The sequence below is a fragment of the Pelophylax lessonae genome, assembly GCF_965119305.1.
Source record: "Pelophylax lessonae genome assembly, chromosome: 5".
NCBI lineage: Eukaryota > Metazoa > Chordata > Amphibia > Anura > Ranidae > Pelophylax > Pelophylax lessonae.
Window position 1 is genome coordinate 343,283,601 of NC_138772.1, and position 24,172 is coordinate 343,307,772.

The 24,172-nt window shown below is 41.3% G+C and overlaps 1 protein-coding gene across 5 annotated transcripts in view; it reads right to left on the reverse strand.

The window, feature by feature from the left end:
- KIF13A (kinesin family member 13A) overlaps positions 1-24,172 on the reverse strand; it is a 298,880-nt gene that overhangs the window by 55,499 nt on the left and 219,209 nt on the right. For all 5 annotated transcript variants that reach the window (XM_082258194.1, XM_082258191.1, XM_082258190.1 and 2 more), the window contains exons 15-18: positions 10,503-10,589; positions 10,254-10,420; positions 5,948-6,158; positions 2,814-2,976 (exon numbers count right to left, since the gene is read on the reverse strand). In XM_082258194.1, the coding sequence (XP_082114320.1) occupies positions 2,814-2,976; positions 5,948-6,158; positions 10,254-10,420; positions 10,503-10,589 (628 nt within the window). The remainder of the gene's footprint in view (positions 1-2,813; positions 2,977-5,947; positions 6,159-10,253; positions 10,421-10,502; positions 10,590-24,172) is intronic.

Consider the following 24,172-nt stretch of genomic DNA (forward strand, 5'->3'; position numbering starts at 1 on the left):
TTTATAGAATTCCTGATGCCAGACATAGGTTTTCCATTCATTATTTAGTGAGCCTCCTTAAATTTGTACCTCTTGAAATCCATTTTTATAGTGCAACTGATCATTAAAAATGTAAAACCATACAGCTTTACTACATTTAAATAGGTATTCATTTTACTTTTCTATTTTTTGATGGAGACCATCATGTTATGTGTCCTTTAAACATTTTCTATTAGGAAGTATTTAGAAATTACTCTTCCAACATAGCAGAAGCCTAGTAGTAGACCTCTAATAATGTGTTTTTTGTCCTGCACATGGTATGGCCGACTAAAGTCAAAAGACAAAAAAAATGTAAATTCCTTTGGGAGGTTTCTCAATACCAGATGTCACTTTTGACCTGACACTACAGGTAAAATGTGTAATTGTGGATCACTGGTAGAGCAAAGGGAGGGCGATTTCTAGTTTTCCAAAAACCTCCTTTAATAGATTTGTATGCTAGTACATTTCAAACCGATGTGGTCTGAAAGCAGCTGTTTCCACAGACAGAGAACTGCAGGATAAAAGTCAAAATCAACCTGTCCTCTAAAGAGATCAAAGAAAAAAGCTGACACATGCTTCTCTAGGAAGTGTAAATTGAATATAGAAGGTATGGTAGTGGTTTTAATTGTAACAAAATCCATGTGTTTTTTATCACTATCTATACAACTCCGTACAACTGGAGATAGTTTTGAAAAACAGTCACAAATGGGCTGATGTATGACACTGAATTCTAATTTCTGAATTATTATAACTGTTCAGAAGAAACCATGAAAGATTTATATTTGTTTTTATCTTTATTAACCTCTTGCCAACTGCCCCGCAACTGCAGGGACGGCAGCTTCTCGGCATGAAACCACATACAGGTACGTGATTTTGCACTTCTGGGTCTGCTCCCACTTTGATTGGACACAGCAGGATCCAATCAGTGGGTCCGGCAGACCTGATGTCTGCCGGTACCCACCAATCATTCCTGATAGAGGCAGAACAGCGGTCTGCCTATGTAAATAAGGGAAATCCCGGTTCTGTTAGTAGGGAAGACAGAGATCGTGTGTTCCTGCTAAGCAGAAACACAGATCTCTTGTCATTCCACAATTAAAGCACCTCCCCCACACAGTTAGCAAGCACTCCCTAGAAACACATTTAACTCTTTGATCACCCCTGATGTTAACCCCTTCCTTGCCAGTGTCATTAATACAGTGACAGTGCACATTTTTAGTACTGATCACTGTATTGGTGTCACTGGTCACCAAAAAAGTATCAAAAGTGTCACTTAGTGCCCGATGTGTCCACCACAATGTCGCAAAGTCACTGATCGCTACCATTACTAGTAAAAAAAAAAAAAAATATATAAAAATATCCCATAGTTTGTAGACCCTATAACTTTTGTGCAAACTAATTAATATTATTATTATTATTATTAAGGATTTCTATAGCGCCAGCAGTTTACGCAGCGCTTTACAATATTAGAGGGAGACAGTACATATACAATACAAAAAAATACAAGAGGATTAAGAGGGCCCTGCTCAGAGGAGCTTACAATCTAATGGTAAGCAATCTAATATACACTTATTGGGATTTTATTACCAAAAATATGTAGCAGAATACATATTTGCCTAAATTGATGAAGAAAATAGATTTTTTACATTTTTTATTGGATATGTTTTATAGCAGAAAGTAAAAAATATATTTTTTTTAAAAAAACACAGAGGTGATCTAATACCACCATAAGAAAGCTCTATTTGTGGGGAAAAAAGGACATAAATTTTATTTCTATACAGCATCGCATGACCCCACAATTGTTAGTTAAAGTAACGCAGTGCCGTATTGCAAAAAACGGCCTGGTCATGAAGGGGGGTAAACCTTTCGGAGCTGAAGTGGTTAATGTTGGCTCAGAGAGTCAGGGGCCAGAAGTCACCGGAGGTCTTATAGTTAAAGTTGCTATAACCTAAAGTGCAATTGCATGTGCAGGCATGCTGGCTACTGGGTCCTTAAACATGAACTGTCATATCAAGCAATGATTGTATTTAGACTTTGGAGCAAGGCATGGGAGGTGGGCTACAGAAACCTTTGGTGCTGGTTTATCGGTGAGAAAACAACAGCAATTGAAGAAGGTTTTCCAACCTACTTAATTGATTCTCCCCCCTGACATGGTTAGACTGTTGGTGTAAGCTGGTGATCCAAAGATAGTATATCATCTTTCCAATCCTAATAAACAGACAGGTTGGGAACCGAAGTCTAATGTTTATGGGTGCCTTTACTAAACTGCTTACAATTTGACCTCAGTTATCAGTATGAGGTCAGGCATTGAACAGGACAGCATCATTCAGACCTTAGGTAGTCTCTCACCTCTATGCTCTACAGCTAGCCAAATATAGAAAGATTTCTCTTGTTCAACCTGCTGCTTGCTATTGTATTATGTCAGCAGACACACATTGCTGCCAAAATACCAAAACAATGACTGCAGCTAATTGCTGCATTCATTGTTCAACAAAGTTTTCCCCACCTGGCTCCTTTTTTTTCTTAATTGAAGTTTTAGGCCATGTGGAAGAGCCACTCACAGCTCGAACGTTGGCCAAACCACAGGATTTGACGAAATTCAAGCCATGTATGGCCAGCTCAGAGATTAGTCAGATAAAGAAAGCAAAAACAAAAACAAAATAAGGAAGTAAATATACATCAATCCTAGGCAAGCTGCAGAATCAAATAATTTACCGCGGAGTAACAAATTATTGCATACACCAAACTACAACAGGCAGTCCAGGAGTTTCCAAGGTACTATGGCATAGTTAACTTACCTTTCGGTTGGCGCTGAGATTGACTGCTGGGATTTGAAGTGTGACCTGATAGTCTGTGTTTTTGCCCATTTCTTCTGCTAAAAAGTTAGATTCTCTCACTAAAGTGTTGGCCTTGACAATCTGCTCCCTGAGCTTAGAAAGGCTCTGCCGAAAAAGCTCATCCCTGCAAAATACAAAATAACATTCAAATACAACTTACTACACGTTGTAGCACGTAATAACTAAAATACGGAAAAAGATTATTCAATGGCACAGGCAACACAGACAAAAAAGTAATGAGTGTGCAATAACCCATAACAAATAATCAGCAATAAATATGTTTAGTAACATAATTCATTGCTACGTTTTTTTTTAGCATTTCCAAATAAGCCCCTATACTAGAATTTTAAAGCTTTTTTATGCTGAGAAAATATTAAAAATATGTTGTAATCTTGTTCTAAAGTAAACTTTGTTAAAGTACCTAACAGAACAGGAGGAGATACACTCAAGCACAAAAAGTAACAGCCTAGCATTTTCACACTTTAATATATAAAATGTGCATGATTTTCTAAAATGTGACATATTTAGGTCAGGAGATGCCATCTGTATTGTTTAGTATTTGTTGCCTTAAGTGTCCATATGTGGCACTATAAATCTGGCATCAATGTCACAGTCAAATAGCACTGGATAGAGTGTAGACATGATTTTTAATGACTAGTAATTGCCATGAGACACAAAAGACTTTGAATGTATTTATAGCTTGCATTATCCATATTGCGTAAATGTAATGCATCGTCAGAGTTTGTAAACCTTCAAAGTGGAACAAAAAAAGTATGCTAAATTCTTATGTATATTAACGCATCTTGGCGAATGTTCCATACTTGTTTAGAGAGCTGTTCTATACTATAAGTACAGGAAAAATACCATGGCTAGTGGCTATCACAGTGATAGTTATAACTAAATAAAATGTGACCCTATAGCAAAATCATCAAAGCAATTCTGTGCTTTGGCCATGTAGAGCAAAGCAACAGGTTCACTGTCCATAATTCTTAAAGGGTACCTTGACTGAAAGAAGGTTGAGAAACACTATTCTAGTCTAGTCCTTTTTTTAACAAGATATTTTTATTAAAGAAAAGGATTCTTCAATGTCTGCAATATGTGGTTACAGAAAAAGAGAAGAACCGCAGACATGGCCTACAGTATCTGGGGAACTGAAGTGCAGCCTTCAATCTACCGATTATGGAAAAGCATACAAAAACTTCAAATGTAACCAGAGTACAGCATGTTAGTAACCTGATGTTACATAAGGAAAGTGTTAAAGAAAAAAAAAGGAAGAAAGACAAGCAATAAAGGATGCTTTTGATGCTTAAAGGAGTCATGGCCTGAGTTCTCATTATTTTACCAAACACATTTACCAGAAGAAATGAATGAAGAAAGATCAGTTCAGCTATCCATTCTAGGGGCTTTAACCCTTTCACTGCCAGATCCTGCGCTCTACTTTAAACTCAGGTGGGCAGACAATTTTTGCTATATTTTTTTTTTTTTGCATTATTTTAGGCCTCAGTCACACGGTCACAAAAGGCCACCAAGGTGGCAGCAAAAGGTTATTGCCCTAAAAGTTTGATTATTACTAAGGCAGGTGGTGCAAGGGTAGGGTTATGAAGCTATCCACGCCAGATGTTTTCACATTTTTAAGAGTTGCCACTGCGGCCAAATGTTGAGCTTTTTAAGTGTGGGATGGAATTCACACTATCTATCCAGAGATGAGCAGTGGATGGCTGGGAATATAGCAAATGCTGTGCTATTGATTGTTCTCCTCGACAGGTACAGGGTTCTGGTTACTGTAATTCCAAATGAGGGTCATCACAGAGGAACTCCTAAATTCCCAGGAATCTTTGGGGTCAGAGCAGCATTGAAAATTAAATCTTCTAGTGCCTAACAAATCATGAGTTTCAAAAACATGTCCCCATGTCCTAACGGAAATTTCTACAAAGAAAGTGATACAACTTTGAAGAAATCCAGAATATTTTATGCAATTAGAATAACTGTTTAGGAGTGTTAAGGAGTGAGTGGTCAGCATCTGAGATACTCTTTGCAATGCTTCGAGCACTGCTCGCCTCTAAGTCCAATGTCCATTTTTCTTAAGTGAGCTATAAGTGAAATCAGTTCCACTTTATGCTTTATGTAATGTTACTGTAGGTCTGTAAGTTTCTGTGGACTATTAAGGACATGATAAAGTTCTAGTTATCTAAAAAAAAAAAAAAAAAAAACATATACCTTTTGGATTGGGGATGACACAGGTTTCCGTGTTCCCCTAGCTCATGGATGTCAAGCTTAATGTCACCGCAGGCCGCATTAGCATTGTAGTCACCCTCAAAGGGCCAGTTGTATCTATAAGACTAGATGTCCAGAGCATCCCCCACCCCCACATCAGAAGTCAAGAGTCCCCCAATCTCTCTTACAGTGCACCCCCCCCTTTTGCTGCCGGAAAGAATCTGGAGGTGGCGCTAGAAAGAAAAAAGTGCAGGGTCTGGAGGGGGACCAGAGGAGAGCTGGAGTCAGCTGCCAGAGTCTGCTAAATCCTGACACTAGGGAAGATGGAGATGAGGGTGTTCTGCCACTGCACAGAGAGGTGCAGGATCTGTAGGAGGAGTTCTTACATCCTCCCTGCTGCTAGTTGCTGAGACGGGAGGTGCCGGGAGACAAATCTCTCCGCAGCTGCACAGGGAAGTGCAGGATCTGGCAGAGGAGTTCTGTCCTGCTCTCTGCTGTGCTGACCTCTGCTGAGTTGGTCTTCTTGCTGTCCAATGATACTGCCTTGGTGTCCAGTAAGTGGCATGACAGTGGGATGACATTGCTAGAGTTCGGCTAGGAGGTGTTGGAAAATCAAGCTCAAGTAATAAAGGGAAAATTAACCAGATAGGCACAAAGGCATTTCTGTTCAACAACAGAAACAGGCAACTAGGAGACTAGGATTGCCTTAACGTGCTCTGTAGGTGTATGCATCACATTTAGGCTTTGTACCCACATACAGTAAGTGAGGGACCAAAATTAACACACTGTCTATGTCGTCAGCATTTTAGTTTTCCACATTACACTTTAACACACTCCCCCCCCCCCCCCACTCTAGTTATATCTGAATAATTGAATCTAACCTCTCCTCTGCCCACATGTTCATCTTCTGCTGTACTGTTTGAGAGGTGTAGGAGAGGCGCTCGTTGCTGTGCTGGTGTTGTCTTTCTGGGGAAAGCTGCTGTCGTAGCTGTTCTAGCTCTCTCTCATACATAAGCCGCTGTTCTTCCAGAGCATTTCTTTTCTCCTCCAAATACTGCTTCTCCAGGACTTGGACAACAGTATGGACAGGATCTGCAGAAACATACCATTGGTAAAAATCTAGCACTAGCACAGTCCTTATCACTTGCTATGCGTAAAAGTATTTTCAAGAAAGGAAACTGAAACTTTAAAATATATATATATACATTTAAAGCTCTCACTTCATACAAAATTTAAATATGGGTAAACAAATAAAAAGCACAATAACAAGCATGTTAAGTCATATGTCAATAAAACAAAGTATCATCATATATGCAAGCCATGCTGTACATGACAAGAAATTAAAAGAAGTCTTGTGCAACATTCAAAAGCAGGAATTGGGAATGGGTGAAAAAGCAACATTAGATAGCCGTATAGCCTCATAAGTACACAAGCTTGCTGGGTACGTGGCATGTTTTATTTCTTCTAGGCCCCCAAACAATTCTTGAGGTTAATATGGTTACATCCAATAGAGTGCACCACAGGTTATTTTAATTTTAGAGATCATCTAGCTCTATTCTGAGCATACAAAATTTGTCTAGTTTATGTAGCTGTCATAAATATAATTTACGTTTCGGTAGAACTATTCTATATTGCCCAACTGTCACCAGTCATCTTTAACGTTTTTTCTACATCTATCATTTTTCCTATTCCTAGTAAGGGTTTAAATCTGATTTGTAAGTGGGGCGTGACACTGTACCATTTTTACTTTACACAGTTAATAAACAAGACTATTTGTTTGCCTATTGAAATATAAAAGCTCTTTACATTGGCATGAAGACCCATCATTGAGGGCTGTCAAAGTCATCTTAGAATTGTGGGTTGAAGTGCACACACCTTTGTGCCAATATAAGGAGTATATAAAATGAACAAAACAGTATAACAATGTATCATAATGCTAAATGCAAGTTCAACCTAAGAAGGCTGTAGAATGGCAAATATCTCTTGAGTCAGGAAATATCTGCTCATTCTCTAAAACGTTGCCATGACTTGTCACAATACTTACCCAAAAATGTACAGCAGTGCATATGCGGTATCCTTTCCTTTGCTGCATAACAGAAGTGAATATTGAGCCAACTCCCAAAGACATTTTCCAACAAGCTAAAAAATCTCCCCGTACGATGAGTGCCTAGCCATGTCACCCGTCACCCCCTTCAAGTTAAGGAATAACTTGATGACTGCAAGCAATGGTTGAAATTAGATTTTACATGTACAATGTATATATTAGGCCATCTATGGCTACCTGTAGAGGTTGTCAGTCCTATCTTACAGAACTAGGCACTCTTTACATGACATTTTACATAAATTCTCTGCTTGTGGTCCAGAGGGGCAAAAAATTATGTGAAAAGCTTGAACTGAACAATAAGATATGTGTTGAGGAGAAAACTGTTGTCATGCTCTTATCTTGGTCATAAACACATGGCAACTTTATTTGTGGGAATATTTAAGAGAATAATACCTATTCAAGGGAATTCATAAAGAGTGTCTATGACCCTATGTCTCCACACAACAAAGGTCGGTGACATTTTAACTGGTAGAAACAGGTACAATAACTGCATGCAAAGGAGCACTGAAACATACGGACAGTCCATCCTCAGTGCAGTGTCACACAGGCAATGCAGCGTTGATCAGTTTTGTGGATGGGTGGGTGGTGCCTGATGGAGAAGCGAAGGTATTAGATCTATATAAGGTCTGCACCTCTTGCGATTGACAGCAGGCAAATAGATTGCAATAGACTATTGGCTTATTGGCTATAGAATCTGCTCAATGCTTGCTTTCAATCACAAGGAGAAAGCGGACCTGAAAGGGAACAAGTGTCTCTCTATTACCCCATCAGGCTCCACCCAATGTTAGCATCTCTGGTTGCTAGGTGGCTGTCAGCTGTAAAGCCCACAGCATTCCTAACAATTAGTGACAGGTGAAGTGGTAAAAATGCTGCCTGCTACACAGCGTACAGAGACAGACATTGTGGCCGTCTCTGTACGCCGACTTACATTTGGTCTTAATTACCTTTAGTTTCCTTATCTGTGAAATGGATGTAATTATTTTTTGAATTTGGTGCAGTCATATTGCCACTTTGTACAACTGGAACTATTGGGAACTACTTGAGTCTGCTCAATGTGTCAGTAAAGCCACCAGGAATTTTTGAATATGGCAAAGGCAATTTTAAACTGCCATAACAGCAGAAAAATGTCATTAGGGCTTTATTTAATTCCCAGCTATTTAGTTCAAATAATGCATCAACATACATTTTTATAGTTTTTCTGCAATCTGTGCTTATCAAATTTAAGCCAAGAGCCTCTAATAACACAATAACTATCAATACAATATGCACAGCGCCCAAGCAGTCAAACCAGGCCCATGCACAATTCAACATTAGACCTTTGTGCCAGCCATGGTACAAGTAGTCGATGATCTCGCTCCACCAGGCAGGAGGGAAGATCCTGTAGAAGGATTCCCACATAGAAGAGGTCCAGCAGTTCTCGGTTACATGATGTGTTCCAATCACTTCTTCCTCAGCACAAAATCAGACCAGTCATATACTGATTTTTTTTAGTATTAAAAAAAAGTACTGCTTTTTACAATGGACATATAGATACATATTTTATACACCTTTACAGAGGTAAAACTTCTATTTCCTCACCAATTAGATTTATTAATTTTAATCTTTTATGTGTTTTTATCCTATAGATTAATATAAAAAAAAAAGCAACTGAGAGGTAGGTCAATCAACACAATCTCATATGTCTGAGTTTATTGTACAAGCAGGGAAGTGGTGTGTAGAAAGTGGGAGAAGCTTAATGTCATAAAGCAGCCCTTGGGAAAGCTGCTGGCCAGAATAAGCAGATCTGGCTTAAACACCACTGTTGAAAGCCTGCTGAACTCTGAATGGGAGCACTGACATGGGGTTTAGGCTGTGATGGGTGTCTGTGCTGTGTGTTAAAAAGTTATGTATATGTTATATACAGTATGCCAGGCTCCTCATCATAGTATGATCATTTTAAAAGAAAAAAGGGCACCAATTTGTTACCTGGTATAGTCAACACAGGAAGCCTACTGGACTTGCAGAAATCAGAGTAATGGATAACAAACTTCCTAAGACTGTGCTTTAAAGCTGAACTTTGAAAGTATGATCTTTATTGCATAATTAGATTGGTCCAGTTTGGACTAATGTAAGTATGCATATCTCATATCGGAGTGGCAGCGGTGGAAGCAAACAATCACTGTAGTACTCTGAGCTATTACAGTGATAGCTGCAATCTTCCGAGTCCTGTTAAAGAAACTGTCCTTCTGCACACTGACCTCAGGGGGTCACTGGCTCTGCATTGCCACTATTTATGGAAGGCCTTGTGTTTTTTTCAATGAATAGGTATTTTCCGATTAGACAAGCTGGAAATTGTAAGATCTGTATGCCTCCTCTCTACCTCGAATAACCATAAACATACAAGATACATGGTTATTCTTATTAAATCTTTGTGTGCTTTGTGTATTTGTTCTAAACCTCTGTAATAGTGTAATGTGAAACTTTGCCTTTATTCAGGGGCTTTCTTTAATTTGCCGGGTGACCATTGTTGTAATTGCCCTCTGTAGCTTTTAACAGCCAGCATGTAGTGGTGAGCCTGCTCGTTCCCTCCGACATCTCTGCTTTCTGCACAGGCTATGTACAGCCCAGTGATAATGTTGCTGCTATGTTTACAAGGTAATAGGCTTTGCGGCATTTGGTGCACACAAAGATGATTTTTATCCTTTGTGGATCTTACATAATTGGTTCTGCTGAGGAGCACCACTGGTGGCTGGCATCATTGGACCCTCTGGGAAAGTGCTAGCTACATGGTGATGAGTTATTGTGCATGAGAACAATCTGCCCTTGAACCAGAATCAATTCTAGCAAGCAGATAATATCAACCTCCAAGGCTGGATAGGATCTTCTGAGAGAGATAAGGATCTGAGAGGTTTCCATTAATGAAATACTGAAAACTATAACCACAGGGAATACACACTTACAGAAAGGAGTGGTGCAAATATTTTGCAATATTCAAAGAAATTTTATTTACAAGGAAATAAGCACATATTTTAAATCTATTCCCTAGCAGCAGAAAATCATGTCACTTCTCTAGTAGCTTCTGGCTTAGAGCCTAAATTACTAACCATTGCTGTTCAAAGCCTTCATTATCACTTCCATCTGTGCAAATTCATAATTATAGTCTGGTTCTGATGAAGCTTCACTTGTCGCATCCAGATCAGTTTCAGTATTACTAGCTTCTTTCTCAAACTCCTTCAGCCAGTCTTTTCGTTTCCTGTTTGGCAGGTTCAGCCTGATGACATATTACAAATGGTAGATTATAATGAATATCCATCTACATCATAAACCATAGAATGATATGTGACCATAGCTACCTGAAGAAATGGTTGTTTCCCCAAAGGATTCTGTCTCCGTGCCACAAGGGGGTTGTGAGGCATATCTGCACCCCATTTACACATGTCCTACAGAAAATAGGACACATGGCTTAATAAAATTGGCATTGCTTTCATGTAAAGAAAAGAGGAAAATATAAACCTTACAAATGTATGATTTATTTGTTATAATTGCCAATATACTGTACTTCGAATAACCTTACAGAGAACATGTATGCATTCACCCCAGTTGCTGCCCTTGCAGGAACTGACAATGTTAGGTCCCTAAGACATATATACATGAATGTCCCCATGGTGTAGGCTTCCAAGGTTTTACCCAGAATGCACTGATCCAGATGCACTTCTTCTATTGTATAAGAAGAGGGTGAAGAGTTGAATAAAGAGCTGATTGAAGGATTCTAAAGTTCAGTAGGAACTGGCTGAGATTCAAACCATGGGCAGGCTGAATGTACCCAAGTTAATCGAATAATCATCTTGGGCACAACCAGCCAGTCAGATTTTACATGCGATTATTGCTAGTGGCTGTTACAGCGGCTAGCAAAAATCACTAGGTTCTCCTGACAACGTAACGGCTCCACGGTAGACATTCCCCCATCAACACAGTGAGTGTTGAAGGAGTAATCAAAGCAATTTTCTTTCCTGCAACCCATGGCCTGCCTTAGTAAAATAATAAACTAGTTAAGTGAAGAGTGATTCCTCTATAAGGGAGAAGACGTCCATTACCTTAGGACACCAAAAAAAAAAAAAAACTGAGAACTCATAGATTGGGGTATGGTTATAGCTGGATGCCCAGGGTGCATATCCTCAAAAGCTTTACCAATGTGCAATCACCTGAGAGTACCAGCCTACACCTAGGGTCTATGAATATCAAACCTGTGACCTGTACACTTAATCCTTTCGCTGCCACCAACATTTTTCGTACGGAGATGACAGCAGGGTTTTTTTTTTTTTACACACACTCCTGGTGGCTACAGCCGAAAGGAGTGTGTGTAACTCCGACAAGCCAGCTGTCAGATGGAAGTGATCCGGCAGCCGTTGACGGATTGCTTCCAAGCACCCCCATTACTGTGTCCCCATGCCATGTTTCCCAGGCTCTGCACACCCGTTGGCAAACCCGGGACTAGCATGGTGGTTGCCGCTGGGTTGAAAGGAAAGAGATCAGCGAGCATCCGTTCGTTAGTTACAGTTACTGACCCGGGTCCCGCCCATCATGGTTGGGGAAGAAACGAATGCAGTTAGATCTGCACTGCATTAATGACATTGGAGGACAGGTGTCAGAACAGGGGTCTTTTAGACCCCTAATTTATCTTTAAAGAGAACTTGTCACTAAGAAAAGGGTTTAGTAAAAAAAGAAGTGTAAAAATAAAAGTTACACCAAAGCACTTAAAATCCCCCTAAAAAACATCCTTACATACGCAAACATAAATGAATGCGTCAGGGCGCTTATGCGCAAATTTTACATATCGCAGCACATGTTGGAGTAAAAGCAATAATTCTAGGCATCATCAATGGAAAATATAGGGTACTGAAGTTTGTCGCTGTTTCACAGGTGTACACAATTTTAAGGTTTGACATGTTGGGTATCAATTTACTCAGCGCAACCTCATCTTTTATTTTTCCCCAAAAATTTGTAATTTATTGCCTTTGCCTTAAAATGAGTTTTATTTTATTTTTTTTACAGAAATGTTGATTTTCATAAACTAATATTGTGCGACATACAAAATTGAAACTACCACTATTTAATTCTTTAGGGTGCCGGTTTTCAGAAAATACAAATTGCTTTGGGGGTTTTATGTAATCCTTAGACCTATAATGATTTTTTAAACGTGTGCAAAAAACGACCGTTGGCAGCAAAAGGGTTAGGACAGCCCTCTTTGCACTAGGGGAGGAGGTTAATGGAGGACTGAACTACCAGGTTATATCTCTGAAGCTGTCACCTGCGGAGCAGAACGGTGAGTAAAACTGCAACACTACTGTGGTGTGGAAGTGGAATTGTCTACGAAATGGGTTGCGGGATTTTATGCACATTTGTAAATTTTTGTTTATTCCACAAGCATAACAACGTCCTTGTTACTATAGGAGATGTTCTTATGAATTTGGGTTCTTGCAGTGTTTTATATATAGTATCTTTTTAAACTAATTCTTTTGTACTGAATAAAATTGATAGTGTTTTTTAATTTTTCCAAAAAAGTCCCATTTACTCTCAAAAGTTTTTGGTTTTATGTTTATTTGGGACAAAGTATGCCTTTTAAAGGATAAGGTCAACATCTATAACATATTACACCCGTATTCCGTTACTGCTGCAGCTGCCGCCACGCCCCGATTGCCTGCTGTGACAGCAAGCGGAGGATCTTCTCACCTGATCTGCTGTCACAATTTAAAAAAGACACAGACTCTGCCCCCCTGACCGCATCATTCATTCACAATGTTCTATGAATAGGAAACTACAAACACCCACAGCCTTTGTGGCTGCCAGCTTGTGCTTCTCAATAAACTACCGATGTTGAGCGCTCAAAGTAGTTAATTGAGGCTTTCTGTCAGTGTGTAACTGCCTGCTCATACCAGGTGCAAACAGACAGCTTTCACAGAGAGTCTGCAGGAGTCCTGCATGCCACCTGTGATCTGCTGATCATGGGTGCAATGCTTTACAGGCTCCAATAAAAAAAAAAAAAATGCACTTTTTTTTACCTGCAAAAAGATGTGCATTTATTATTTATTTTGAAGGGGGGGAACTCATCCTTTAACCCCTGCCCGCCACCACCAGCCCTTTAACTGGATATAAATGCCGGGAGGCAGGCATTTCAATCATGTGACCACTGTGATTGGCAGTCACAGTGGTAACATGATCGGAAAGCTCCCAATCGCAAGTCTGCATTAGGAGCTTTTCGGTATGCAATCAGTACTGTGCTGGGAGCATACAAGGAGTGCACTCTCAGCACAGTAAAGTGTTAACCTAGGCCCACCTGCCAAGAGGCCGCATATACAGTATGTGCCAGGTCGGCAGGAAGTGGTTAAGGAAGAGTTGGTTGGAATCCTTTTGCCTTCTTTATTTTCTTATGATTAGGATAGGTTTGTACTTTAACAGTGGGTGGTGCTTGGAACTTTGGTACCAAAATATAAACTGGAGGGCATGAGAGATATCAAAAATTGAGATATCATTTTGTAGTCTTCCAACCCTTTAATAGCTAGCTAGAATTATATTAATCTGATTACAATTTTCAATGTTTCAATACAATTTTTAAATATTTGATAAACTTCCAAGTTATTTCACTTTCAAAATAATGGATATAATACACATTTTTAAAATTGATTATAGAAAACAAAATACATGATAGCATTGCAATAGTAATACAATTTGAAAAGAGAAATCAGAAATCAGCCCACACAGCAACTGTAGCTATTATTTTTCTGTGTGCTAGTCAGAGGCAGTACAAAGTGCAGAAATGTTCTCCAGGAGGAGAGATAGAATTCTGTTTATATGTGATTTTCTGTCAGCAAAAAACAGTATGCAGGTTGGTAAAGACATGTCTACAGCTCAATTTAAAAAAATGTCACAAAGAAAATATGTAGTTATAGAAAATAATAGTGTGTAGCATAAGAAAAAGGGTCAACATGCTAGGCAGAAAAAAAAAAAAAAAACAGGTCTAGTGCAGCATCCCACTCATGACACGTGGGAACTGCAAATGTATTATTTCTTTGTCATTGCTAAATTTTGCATGTGCATTGCTACACCTGTTTAATCCCTGTTCATAGGCTGGTCAAGTGTGCTTCATACTTCCCACCACAAGATGGGGATAGCACCACCCTGGGATATCTATCCCAGCTCAGGTTTATCTGTGGTCAGTGTTCAGTTCAGGAAGTGTGTGTGGAGAAGCACCATGTAGAGGTTAGTGAAGGTCAGTCCAGAGAAGGGACAAATTGGAACTGCTAAAATCAAAGGGTAAAAGCCACCAAACGGCAGCAAGACCTTTGAGAATAAAGGTGAAGGATTTCTTAGCCACTGGCAAGCTCACCAATGTCACTGGATTCAAAAGGGATCACAAACAAGTAAGCATTATATTGAACCACAGCCTGAGTCCAGGATTACTAAAGCCTATTAACAGTGGATCAGCAAAATTCCTCTATTTACCCAGAGACTGTATTCTAACTGGATGTTTGTACTGCAACCAAAACCAGTCACAGTAAAAGTTGTGAGTTGTATCCTACCACTGTCTACATCATTCTTCACTATTGCTATTACAACTGGTTGTACCACCATTAACGGTACTGGCGTCACGACAAATACCACCAAGGGACCCAGCCACCACCAGCACTCTAAACACCCCTGTCATCACGGGCACCTCAACCACCATCTTGGCTGGCGTTTCCCTATCACAGAGCGTGCCCCGGAGGATTTCGTGCTGTCTTCCTCTTCACTGTGCGACCCGCCCAGGGAGGCTTTCTGCTAACCGTGAGTAAACCGATGAAATGTATTATTGCTGTCTCTCATCGGCCAACCGTGCACCTCACGTGTCGCCCCTGCGGTTCTGGCTCGTCGCATAAAAATTTGGCGTCACAAACAGGATATTAACCCCTGCGCCTTATCTAAAAGACTGTCGCATCAGAATAAGCCCCTTTGCTTTATTGAGAGACTGTTTACTTATTGCACACTGTGTGGGGCCACAGAACTGTTTAAACTGTTTCAAAGTCGCATGGAAGTGTTATCCCAGTTATCAGCATAAAAATCGCAGCATCCAAAGTGAGAAAATCAGAAATCTGTGTGTCAACAAAACTGCTTGCTGTATTCGAATTGACTGTTTCTATTCACTTAAAATGGCTGCCGGAGACCTTCATGTTTAAATATTTCTGCGCCATCACTGTGGATAAGTTAGTGACACCCCCTGCAGAGCGGGAAAGTTTGGTGCCACCCATTTATGCAAAATTGTCCAGCCAGCCCGCCTTACCTTTGCTGTGTCAATCCTGGGAGGAGAGTGTGACAAGCGCACGCCCCAGAAGTCACGAGACTTTGCATGCGAGCAAAAGAGAAAATAATCGCATTGCTTGCCGTCCGAGCAGTAATCGCAACCTGTCATTTGCCTCTACTAACTATAAGCAGCACTAATAGCAGGAACTCTGCCAGAGACCCAAAATCAACATTGCTGCAGCATTGTATTAAGCAGGCGTTAAATTCTTAAAGGGCCATACACCCGCAAGACAGCGGTCGCCCATAGCAACGCCGCACAAAAAGTGTCTAAAAACGCATTTGACTTACCTAACTATAATTCACCTGCTGTCACCATGTCTGTGCATGAAGAGGACATGCAGCCTGACCTCAGCGGACCCCCTGCAGCAGCTGCAGTCAGTCCCAGTACAATACCAACCGCTGCAGCACCAAGCTTAATGCCTTTAACCATGCCTTATTATTTTGGGGCCCCCTGGTTCCCACGATATTCTGGAGAAATTCATACTTTAAGGGACTTTAAAGAAAAAATTCTTGCTGTGTTCAGATTGTACCCTGTATCCTCAGAGCAACAGATGGAGATTCTTCTTGCGCAATTGGAAGGAGCTGCGCTTAGAGAAGTGAAATCTTGGCCGAACTCAGAGAGAAAGACCATGGAGCAGATTTTTGAACGTCTCTACACCACCTTTGAACCCAGAACCGTGTCAGAGGTCAAGATGAGGTTCTTCAGCAAGAAACAGCAATCTGGTGAGTCACTCAGAGACTTTGCATTATCTTTGCAGGAATCCCTTAGAGCTGTTGTCCAAGTAGACCCCCGTGAGGCAGAGAATCAGGACAAAACCCTGAAAGAACAATTTATTGAAGGCGTCCATACAGACAATCTAAAGAGCCAATTAAGAATGTTAGCCGCCCAACATCCAGGAGCTACCTTCTTAGATTTTAAAGAATTAGCTATCAGCATACTGGGAAAAAGCCCACCAACAGAACCTGTTAGATCTGTTGAAGTGCCTGTATCACAGCTGGTTACCCCTGTAAAGTCTTTACCTATAGTCAGTCAGGCAACCCAAGCTCCAGTTCCTGACGCAGTTGCTGCCTTGACTGAGCAAGTCCATTTCCTGACTAAAAGTCTGGAGAAAGTCCACCAAAAGTTGGAACAATGGGAGAAACCATTAATGCTAGAGGATGAGAAACCTGTGTCCAGAAGACTCTTCCCCTCTAATTATAGAGAGACTTATTCCAGAAATTCTGGCGGACGCCCCCCTGATCGCAATAGTACCCCTAAGCGGCCTATCTGCACGTACTGTCACAAACTAGGCCATACAGAAGCAACCTGCTGGCAGTTAAACGGGAAACCCCCGAGGCCAAGGACCACCCCTCGGGAGGTAAACCAATAGGTCCAGAAGATCCCCACTGGATGCCAAGATACATTGGATCCCGTCCTGAAGTGGCACTTCAAATAAATGGAGTTCCTTTTGTTGCCCTAGTTGACACCGGATCCCAAGTCACCACCATCCAACAAGCAGCCTTTGAAAAATACTGGGATCAAAATCAGCTTACCCAGCCTCCAGAATCCTGGCTGAGTCTCATAGCCAGTAACGGCAAACCCGTACCAGTCCATGGTTATTGGGAACCTACCATTCAAATAGGAGGAACTACACTACCTCGACAAGGCCTTATTGTGGTACAAGTCAGAGACAATAACCCTAACCCTCCAATAGTCCTAGGAATGAATGTCCTCAGGAACTGTTATGTTGAGATGCTAGAAGCCTTGCACCAGTTAGTGCCTACTGCCTCTCCTGATTCTAAGAAGGTGATCCAACAAACCATCCGTGTACTAAATGCGCAACAGAGATTCGCCAACGAAAAAGGAGAAATTTGCTGTGCCCGCATCCGAGATAAGCAACCTGTGATCCTCAAACCCAACACCGAAACTCTTCTGTGGTGCCGAGCTGTAGTCGGAATTCAAGGTCAAGACTACCAAGCCCTGGTAGAGCCTGTTGTTTTGGAAGACTATCCTCTAGTTAGAGCTGCAAGAAGCCTAGTAACCGTCTCTGAAGGTAAAGTGCCTATTCGACTCCTAAACTTGAGTGATAGCAGTGTAACACTAACAAAACACCATCCTATTGCACAGCTAATCCAAGTCACTTTTCAAGATGTCATCAGTGTGGCTACAGCTACCACAGAGCAAATTACCAAGAGCCAGAACCCACAGGACCAAAATGTAAACACATCCTGGTGGAAAGAACTTCATGTGGGAGATGCTTCCACACCAGCAAACCAAATTGAGGGAGTACTAAAAATTGTGAAGGAGCTTCACCGTGCCTTCAGTAAGCATTCTACAGACTATGGAGAAGTGGATATCATCAAGCACTCCATCCCTACAGGTTCACACTCACCGATCAAGGAAAGATATCGGCCTATACCACCAACTATGTACCAATCCGTAAAGCAAATGATCCAAGAGATGAAGGACTCCAATGTCATTAGAGACAGCCATAGTCCATGGGCTGCACCTCTAGTTCTTGTCCGTAAAAAGGATGGTAACATCAGATTCTGTGTGGATTACAGAAAAATTAACCAAATCACCCACAAGGATGCTTACCCTTTACCACGAATAGAGGAATCTTTGACAGCTTTAGGATCTTCAGCCTACTTCTCTACCCTTGATTTAACCAGTGGATACTGGCAAGTACCAATGGCACCTGAAGATCGTGAGAAGACTGCATTTACCACCCCTATGGGCCTATTTGAGTTCAACTGCATGCCTTTTGGACTTTGCAATGCGCCCGGAACTTTTCAAAGATTAATGGAGCGTTGCTTAGGACACAAAAATTTCGAAACCGTCCTGTTGTACTTAGACGATGTCATCATCTACTCCAAATCTTATGAAGATCACTTGAAACATTTGGCCGAAGTTTTTCAAGTCCTCATTAAACATGGACTCAAAGTCAAACCATCTAAGTGCTATCTACTGAAGTCAGAAGTCAAATACTTAGGGCATATTGTAAGCTCTGAAGGTGTTAAACCGGATCCAGAGAAGATAGCCGCAGTCCGAAATTGGCCTACTCCTACTACAGTGAAAGAAGTGAGGAGTTTTCTCAGTTTCGCAGGATACTACAGGCGCTTTATTCCTCATTTTGCCCAAATTGCGGGGCCAATATTAGAACTTCTGAGAGGACATCCTAAGAGGTACCAAAAGTCTCCAATACCAGTTGAATGGAACACAGAAAGAGAAATTGCCTTCCAGCTCCTGAAGAAGCAGTTGACAGAACCACCAATCCTAGGCTATCCAGATTACCAGCAGCCATTTCATCTTTACACAGATGCTAGTAAGAAAGGTCTGGAAGCTGTCCTGTCGCAAGTACAAGAAGGTAAAGAAAGAGTTATTTCCTACGCTAGTAGATCTTAGAGGTACTGAAAGAAACGACCAAAACTATAGTTCCTTCAAATTGGAATTCCTCGCACTCGTGTGGGCTGTTACAGAAAAATTTAAAGATTACCTTGCCGCAACACCATTTGTGGCCTTCACAGATAACAACCCGCTAGCACATCTTAATACCGCTAAGTTGGGAGCATTGGAACAAAGATGGGCCTCACGCCTAGCTAACTACGATTTCACCATAAAATACAGAACAGGAAAAGCAAATGAAAATGCGGATGCATTATCCCGTTTGCCTACCCAAGAAGACCCTACTACACAGGAAGATGTTTGGGAAGAGGTAGAAATGCCAGCTTTTTACAAAAATTTGCCCAACAAGACATTATCACCATCAAAGGAAGAAAAGTCCTTAACCTTCAACAACAAGTGGATCCAAGATCCCAAGTGGACAAAGAAAGGTGGATCAAGCTGCAAAATGAAAGCAGAGTGTTGGGAGAACTGCAAGATTTCTTCACCAGCGGAAGAACACCTGAAAGAATTTGCAGAAGAAATGCTGATCCAGAATTGTCAAAACTGTGGAGACACAGAAAACATCTCTTCCTACAGAATGGCCTACTATTAAGAAGAACTTTAGACCCAATTACCTGGGATCGTCTATACCAAATCTTAATACCACGCCGAGATGCAAGAATCATTCTTGAAATGTATCATGATCAATCGGGACACTTTGGTGTGCAGAAGACAGAAGCCACCATCCGTAGAAGATTCTACTGGATTGGGATGAGAGGAGACATTGAAAAGTGGTGTCGCGAATGTTCCACCTGTGCTGTTGGAAGAAATGAAAAACATGACCAAAAAGCACCCTTACATCCCATTGTAAGCAGAACACCGCTAGAAATAGTTGCAATTGACCATGTGAAGCTGGAACCAAGTCGCTCAGGTTACACATACGCCATGACCATCATTGATCATTATACCAAATTTGTTGTAGCCGTACCTGTCAAGGACTTGACTGCTAAGACAACTGCAGATGCCTTCTGGAAACATTTCCTATTGCCATATGGATGCCCAGAAAAAATCCTTACAGATCAGGGATCTGCCTTTGAGTCGAAACTCTTCAAAGAACTGTGTACACTTCACAATTGTCAGAAAATCAGGACCACAGCCTACCACCCCCAAGGGAATGGACTTTGCGAGAAAATGAACCAAACTTTAATTGAGATGTTAAGAGCAGTACCACCTGCTACAAGAAATGATTGGCCTACTCTATTGCCTCAATTGATGTACACCTACAATAACACCATTCACTGTTCTACTGGGTATACACCTTACTATCTCATGTTTGGCCGACAAGGTAAACTACCTGCTGACCATACTTTGGGCGTACAAGTGCCTGATGCAATCAACCCTCTACCAAAGACTGATTGGGTGAGTGAGCACCAAAGACGTCTAATTGATGCACAAGAAATTGTTCAAAATCGCATGGAACATGCTCATGAAAAGCAACAAAAAGATTATAACCAATCTGCCAAAGCAGAACCTCTCAAAATTGGTGACCATGTATGGTTAAAAAATGACCATCGCACCAGCAAGTTAGATAGCAAATGGGAGAGAGAACCTTACATCATTACAGCTATTCTCAGTTCAGAGACTCATACTTATGAGATCACTAAAGAAAACAAATCACGTGTAGTACATCGCAATCGCCTTAAGTTATGTCTCAAGGAAAGTACTCAAGAAGAAACTCTTCAAGAAGAAACTGTCCAAGAGGAAACACAATCCATAGAACCAGAGCCTACAAAATCATCTGATTCAGAGAATCCACTACAGTCTTTTGGAAAAGCATTATTAGACTCTGATCCTTTACAATGGTTCCTTACACCGTGGCTCAATATCTTAGTGCCTGCCAAGACCAATACAACCGCACTTCAACCAGAGGAGCTATCTCAAGAAGTGTCTACTACAGCTCAAGAGATACCAAGTTCCCTTGAAACAAGGCCTGTAGAAACTCAGCCGCTACGAAGATCCGACAGGACTACAAGAGGACAACCACCTGTCCGTTATAAGGATTTCCTACACCAGCAGCCAAGAAGACAACTACCAACCCTGCCATCTCATCGTTAAATGCATCCTTACATTGTCTGAAGTTCCAAAGTGAGAAGAAGACTTACTTGTGATATCATGTTTATTTCCTTTAAAGGACTTTTTAAAAGGACTACTTACCTACTGTTTTGCAACGTTCAAGCCTGCACCCGGAGATAGACTTTCACGTACCTAAGCCTCCGTGATATTCGTCTGTTGACATTTTCCTGTGCCCAGGGAACGGACTCATACCCTGTGAGCCTCCTGAGATGTTATTTTTGTTTTGTTTTTCCTTTTTCCATCTCATCGTGGACTATTCTGGTTTTGCCATACATCACCAGTCTTCAGAGGAAAAGCTACACCCCTTTTTTGTCACCCTTTTGACACATTTTGTTGTTGCCTGAGATATGTTTGCCTAACCCATTTTACTTTCAGATACAAGAAGTACAAGAATGGGGTTATGTTGTTATTTCCTATGCATGCATGCTTTTCCCTTTCTCTTATATCTTACAGGAAGACACAACATCGAGTCAAAAGTGTGTCGAGGTCGACACACGTTTTACCATGGGGGTATGCAGCATCCCACTCATGACACGTGGGAACTGCAAATGTATTATTTCTTTGTCATTGCTATATTTTGCATGTGCATTGCTACACCTGTTTAATCCTTGTTCATAGGCTGGTCAAGTGTGCTTCATACTTCCCACCACAAGATGGGGATAGCACCACCCTGGGATATCTATCCCAGCTCAGGTTTATCTGTGGTCAGTGTTCAGTTCAGGAAGTGTGTGTGGAGAAGCACCATGTAGAGGTTAGTGAAGGTCAGTCCAGAGAAGGGACAAATTGGAACTGCTAAAATCAAAGGGTAAAAGCCACCAAACGGCAGCAAGACCTTTGAGAATAAAGGTGAAGGATTTCTTAGCCACTGGCAAGCTCACCAATGTCACTGGATTCAAAAGGGATCACAAACAAGTAAGCATTATATTGAACCACAGCCTGAGTCCAGGATTACTAAAGCCTATTAACAGTGGATCAGCAAAATTCCTCTATTTACCCAGAGACTGTATTCTAACTGGATGTTTGTACTGCAACCAAAACCAGTCACAGTAAAAGTTGTGAGTTGTATCCTACCACTGTCTACCTCATTCTTCACTATTGCTATTACAACTGGTTGTACCACCATTAACGGTACTGGCATCACGACAAATACCACCAAGGGACCCAGCCACCACCAGCACTCTAAACACCCCTGTCATCACGGGCACCTCAACCACCATCTTGGCTGGCGTTTCCCTATCACAGAGCGTGCCCCGGAGGATTTCGTGCTGTCTTCCTCTTCACTGTGCGACCCGCCCAGGGAGGCTTTCTGCTAACCGTGAGTAAACCGATGAAATGTATTATTGCTGTCTCTCATCGGCCAACCGTGCACCTCACGTGTCGCCCCTGCGGTTCTGGCTCGTCGCACTAGGACCTAACTATATTTACAGGAAAATCCCTTTTTACTAACACATCCCACAACATACAGAACCATACTGATATCATGAGGTTTGAGTTCACTTGTCTTTCTTGAGTAAGTGCTCATAATGCACTTAAACAGTCAGTCCAATAAAAACAATACCTGGGGACTTGATCGGGGGGGCTATCCACACTTGGGATTAGGTGCTTCAACCTCCCTGTTAGATTTTTAGTTTGTGTATATTATGAAAAATGAAACAGACGATATTGGAACATGTGACGATGGGTGGCAACTCCAAAATATAGTAAACAATTATTTTTTTAAGCCTTTACTCTCACAACTGGCAATACCAAACCCATGAGAAGCCAGTGGCTGACACAGCCCATCAGATTCCATCTTTAACCAAAATAACACTTTTGGGCCAACTGACTCTTTAGGCACATTTTTTGAAATGTGCTTATTGCTTCAACTATGAAATAAGTAACAAAACATGCAATTGATTTAGCAATGAGTTATTTTAATTGAGGCTGGGTTCACTTCTCCGTGCGAAGGGGCTCACAGCAGGGGTCCGATGCGTCCCTCCCTGTTCACCGTTTTAGGTCCGATTTCGGTCCGAATTTTTGGCTGAAATTTTTGACCTGAAACGTACCAGGAGATGCACAGGACTCCTGTACAATTTGCTCTGCAGCTGTCTCATAGCTGTGTGCACTGGCTCCATTGAGAGCAAGTCACAGGCTCCTAACATGCGAATTGGATGTGGGGAAACCATACCCAATTTGCATAAGTGTGAACCCAGGCTTAAAGTTACTCTTTAAAGAGGTTGTAAACCTCCAAAAAAAAAAAGTTAAAAAAATAAAAACCTGAAAGACAAAAGGCATAATGAGCTAGTATGCATCGCATAATAGCTAATTATGAAATACTTGCCATAGAACTACCCCCCCCCACAGCCTCGCCCGCTCACCGCTGACAAGGCTGACATGTTCACCAGTCTTCCTTCCAGGTTCGCATCCTCCAGCCATCTGATTGGCTGGAGCTGCGATGACGTCACTTCCGTGCATGCTCGCGCCGCGCGGGAGCTTCCGTTCACGACACAGGGCTCTAAAGGAACGGCACGGGCGGCTGTTCCTTCAAAGCGCATGCGCCAGTGATGTCACTGGCTGCATGTAAGGTAAATATCTCCTAGACGGTGCAGATTTAGGAGATATTTACAGTACCTATAGGTAAGCCTTATCATAGGCTTACCTATAGGTACAAGTTACAGAGGAAGCTTTACTTCCCCTTTAATCTTTTTTTTTCTTAAAGGAGGAATGTGTCACAGCTTTACCTATGAGGCTTCCAAATAAAAAAAAGTCCCCTGATCATTATTTAATTACTTAGGAAATACTGCCTCTTAACAGTACAAGAGGCAGCCTTTCCAGTTGAGAAGACCGTTCACCCATCCGACACTGTTTCCTAAATGCTACTGCTAGTTTCTCAGGGTGCACCTATATCACATAGGGTACCCTGCAGATTCTTCTTCCCTGCACTACTAGAAAAAAAAACAATAAGGGAGACATCTTTACACTAAAATTTAGGACTGGGCTAATTGGGCCTTAGTAAACATTTAATGCACGGATCTAATGAATACACCACATGCTTGTTATTTTTTTTATCCTAACATTTTACTAGCTACTAACTGGTATTTATACAGTGAGTTTGTATGAGGTGTCTATTGAGGAGAGCAGGAAAGGAAGCCTATTGTGGTGGTGAGAAAAAAACACATGGCATTTACGATGTTCTAATAGGAGATGTTCTTT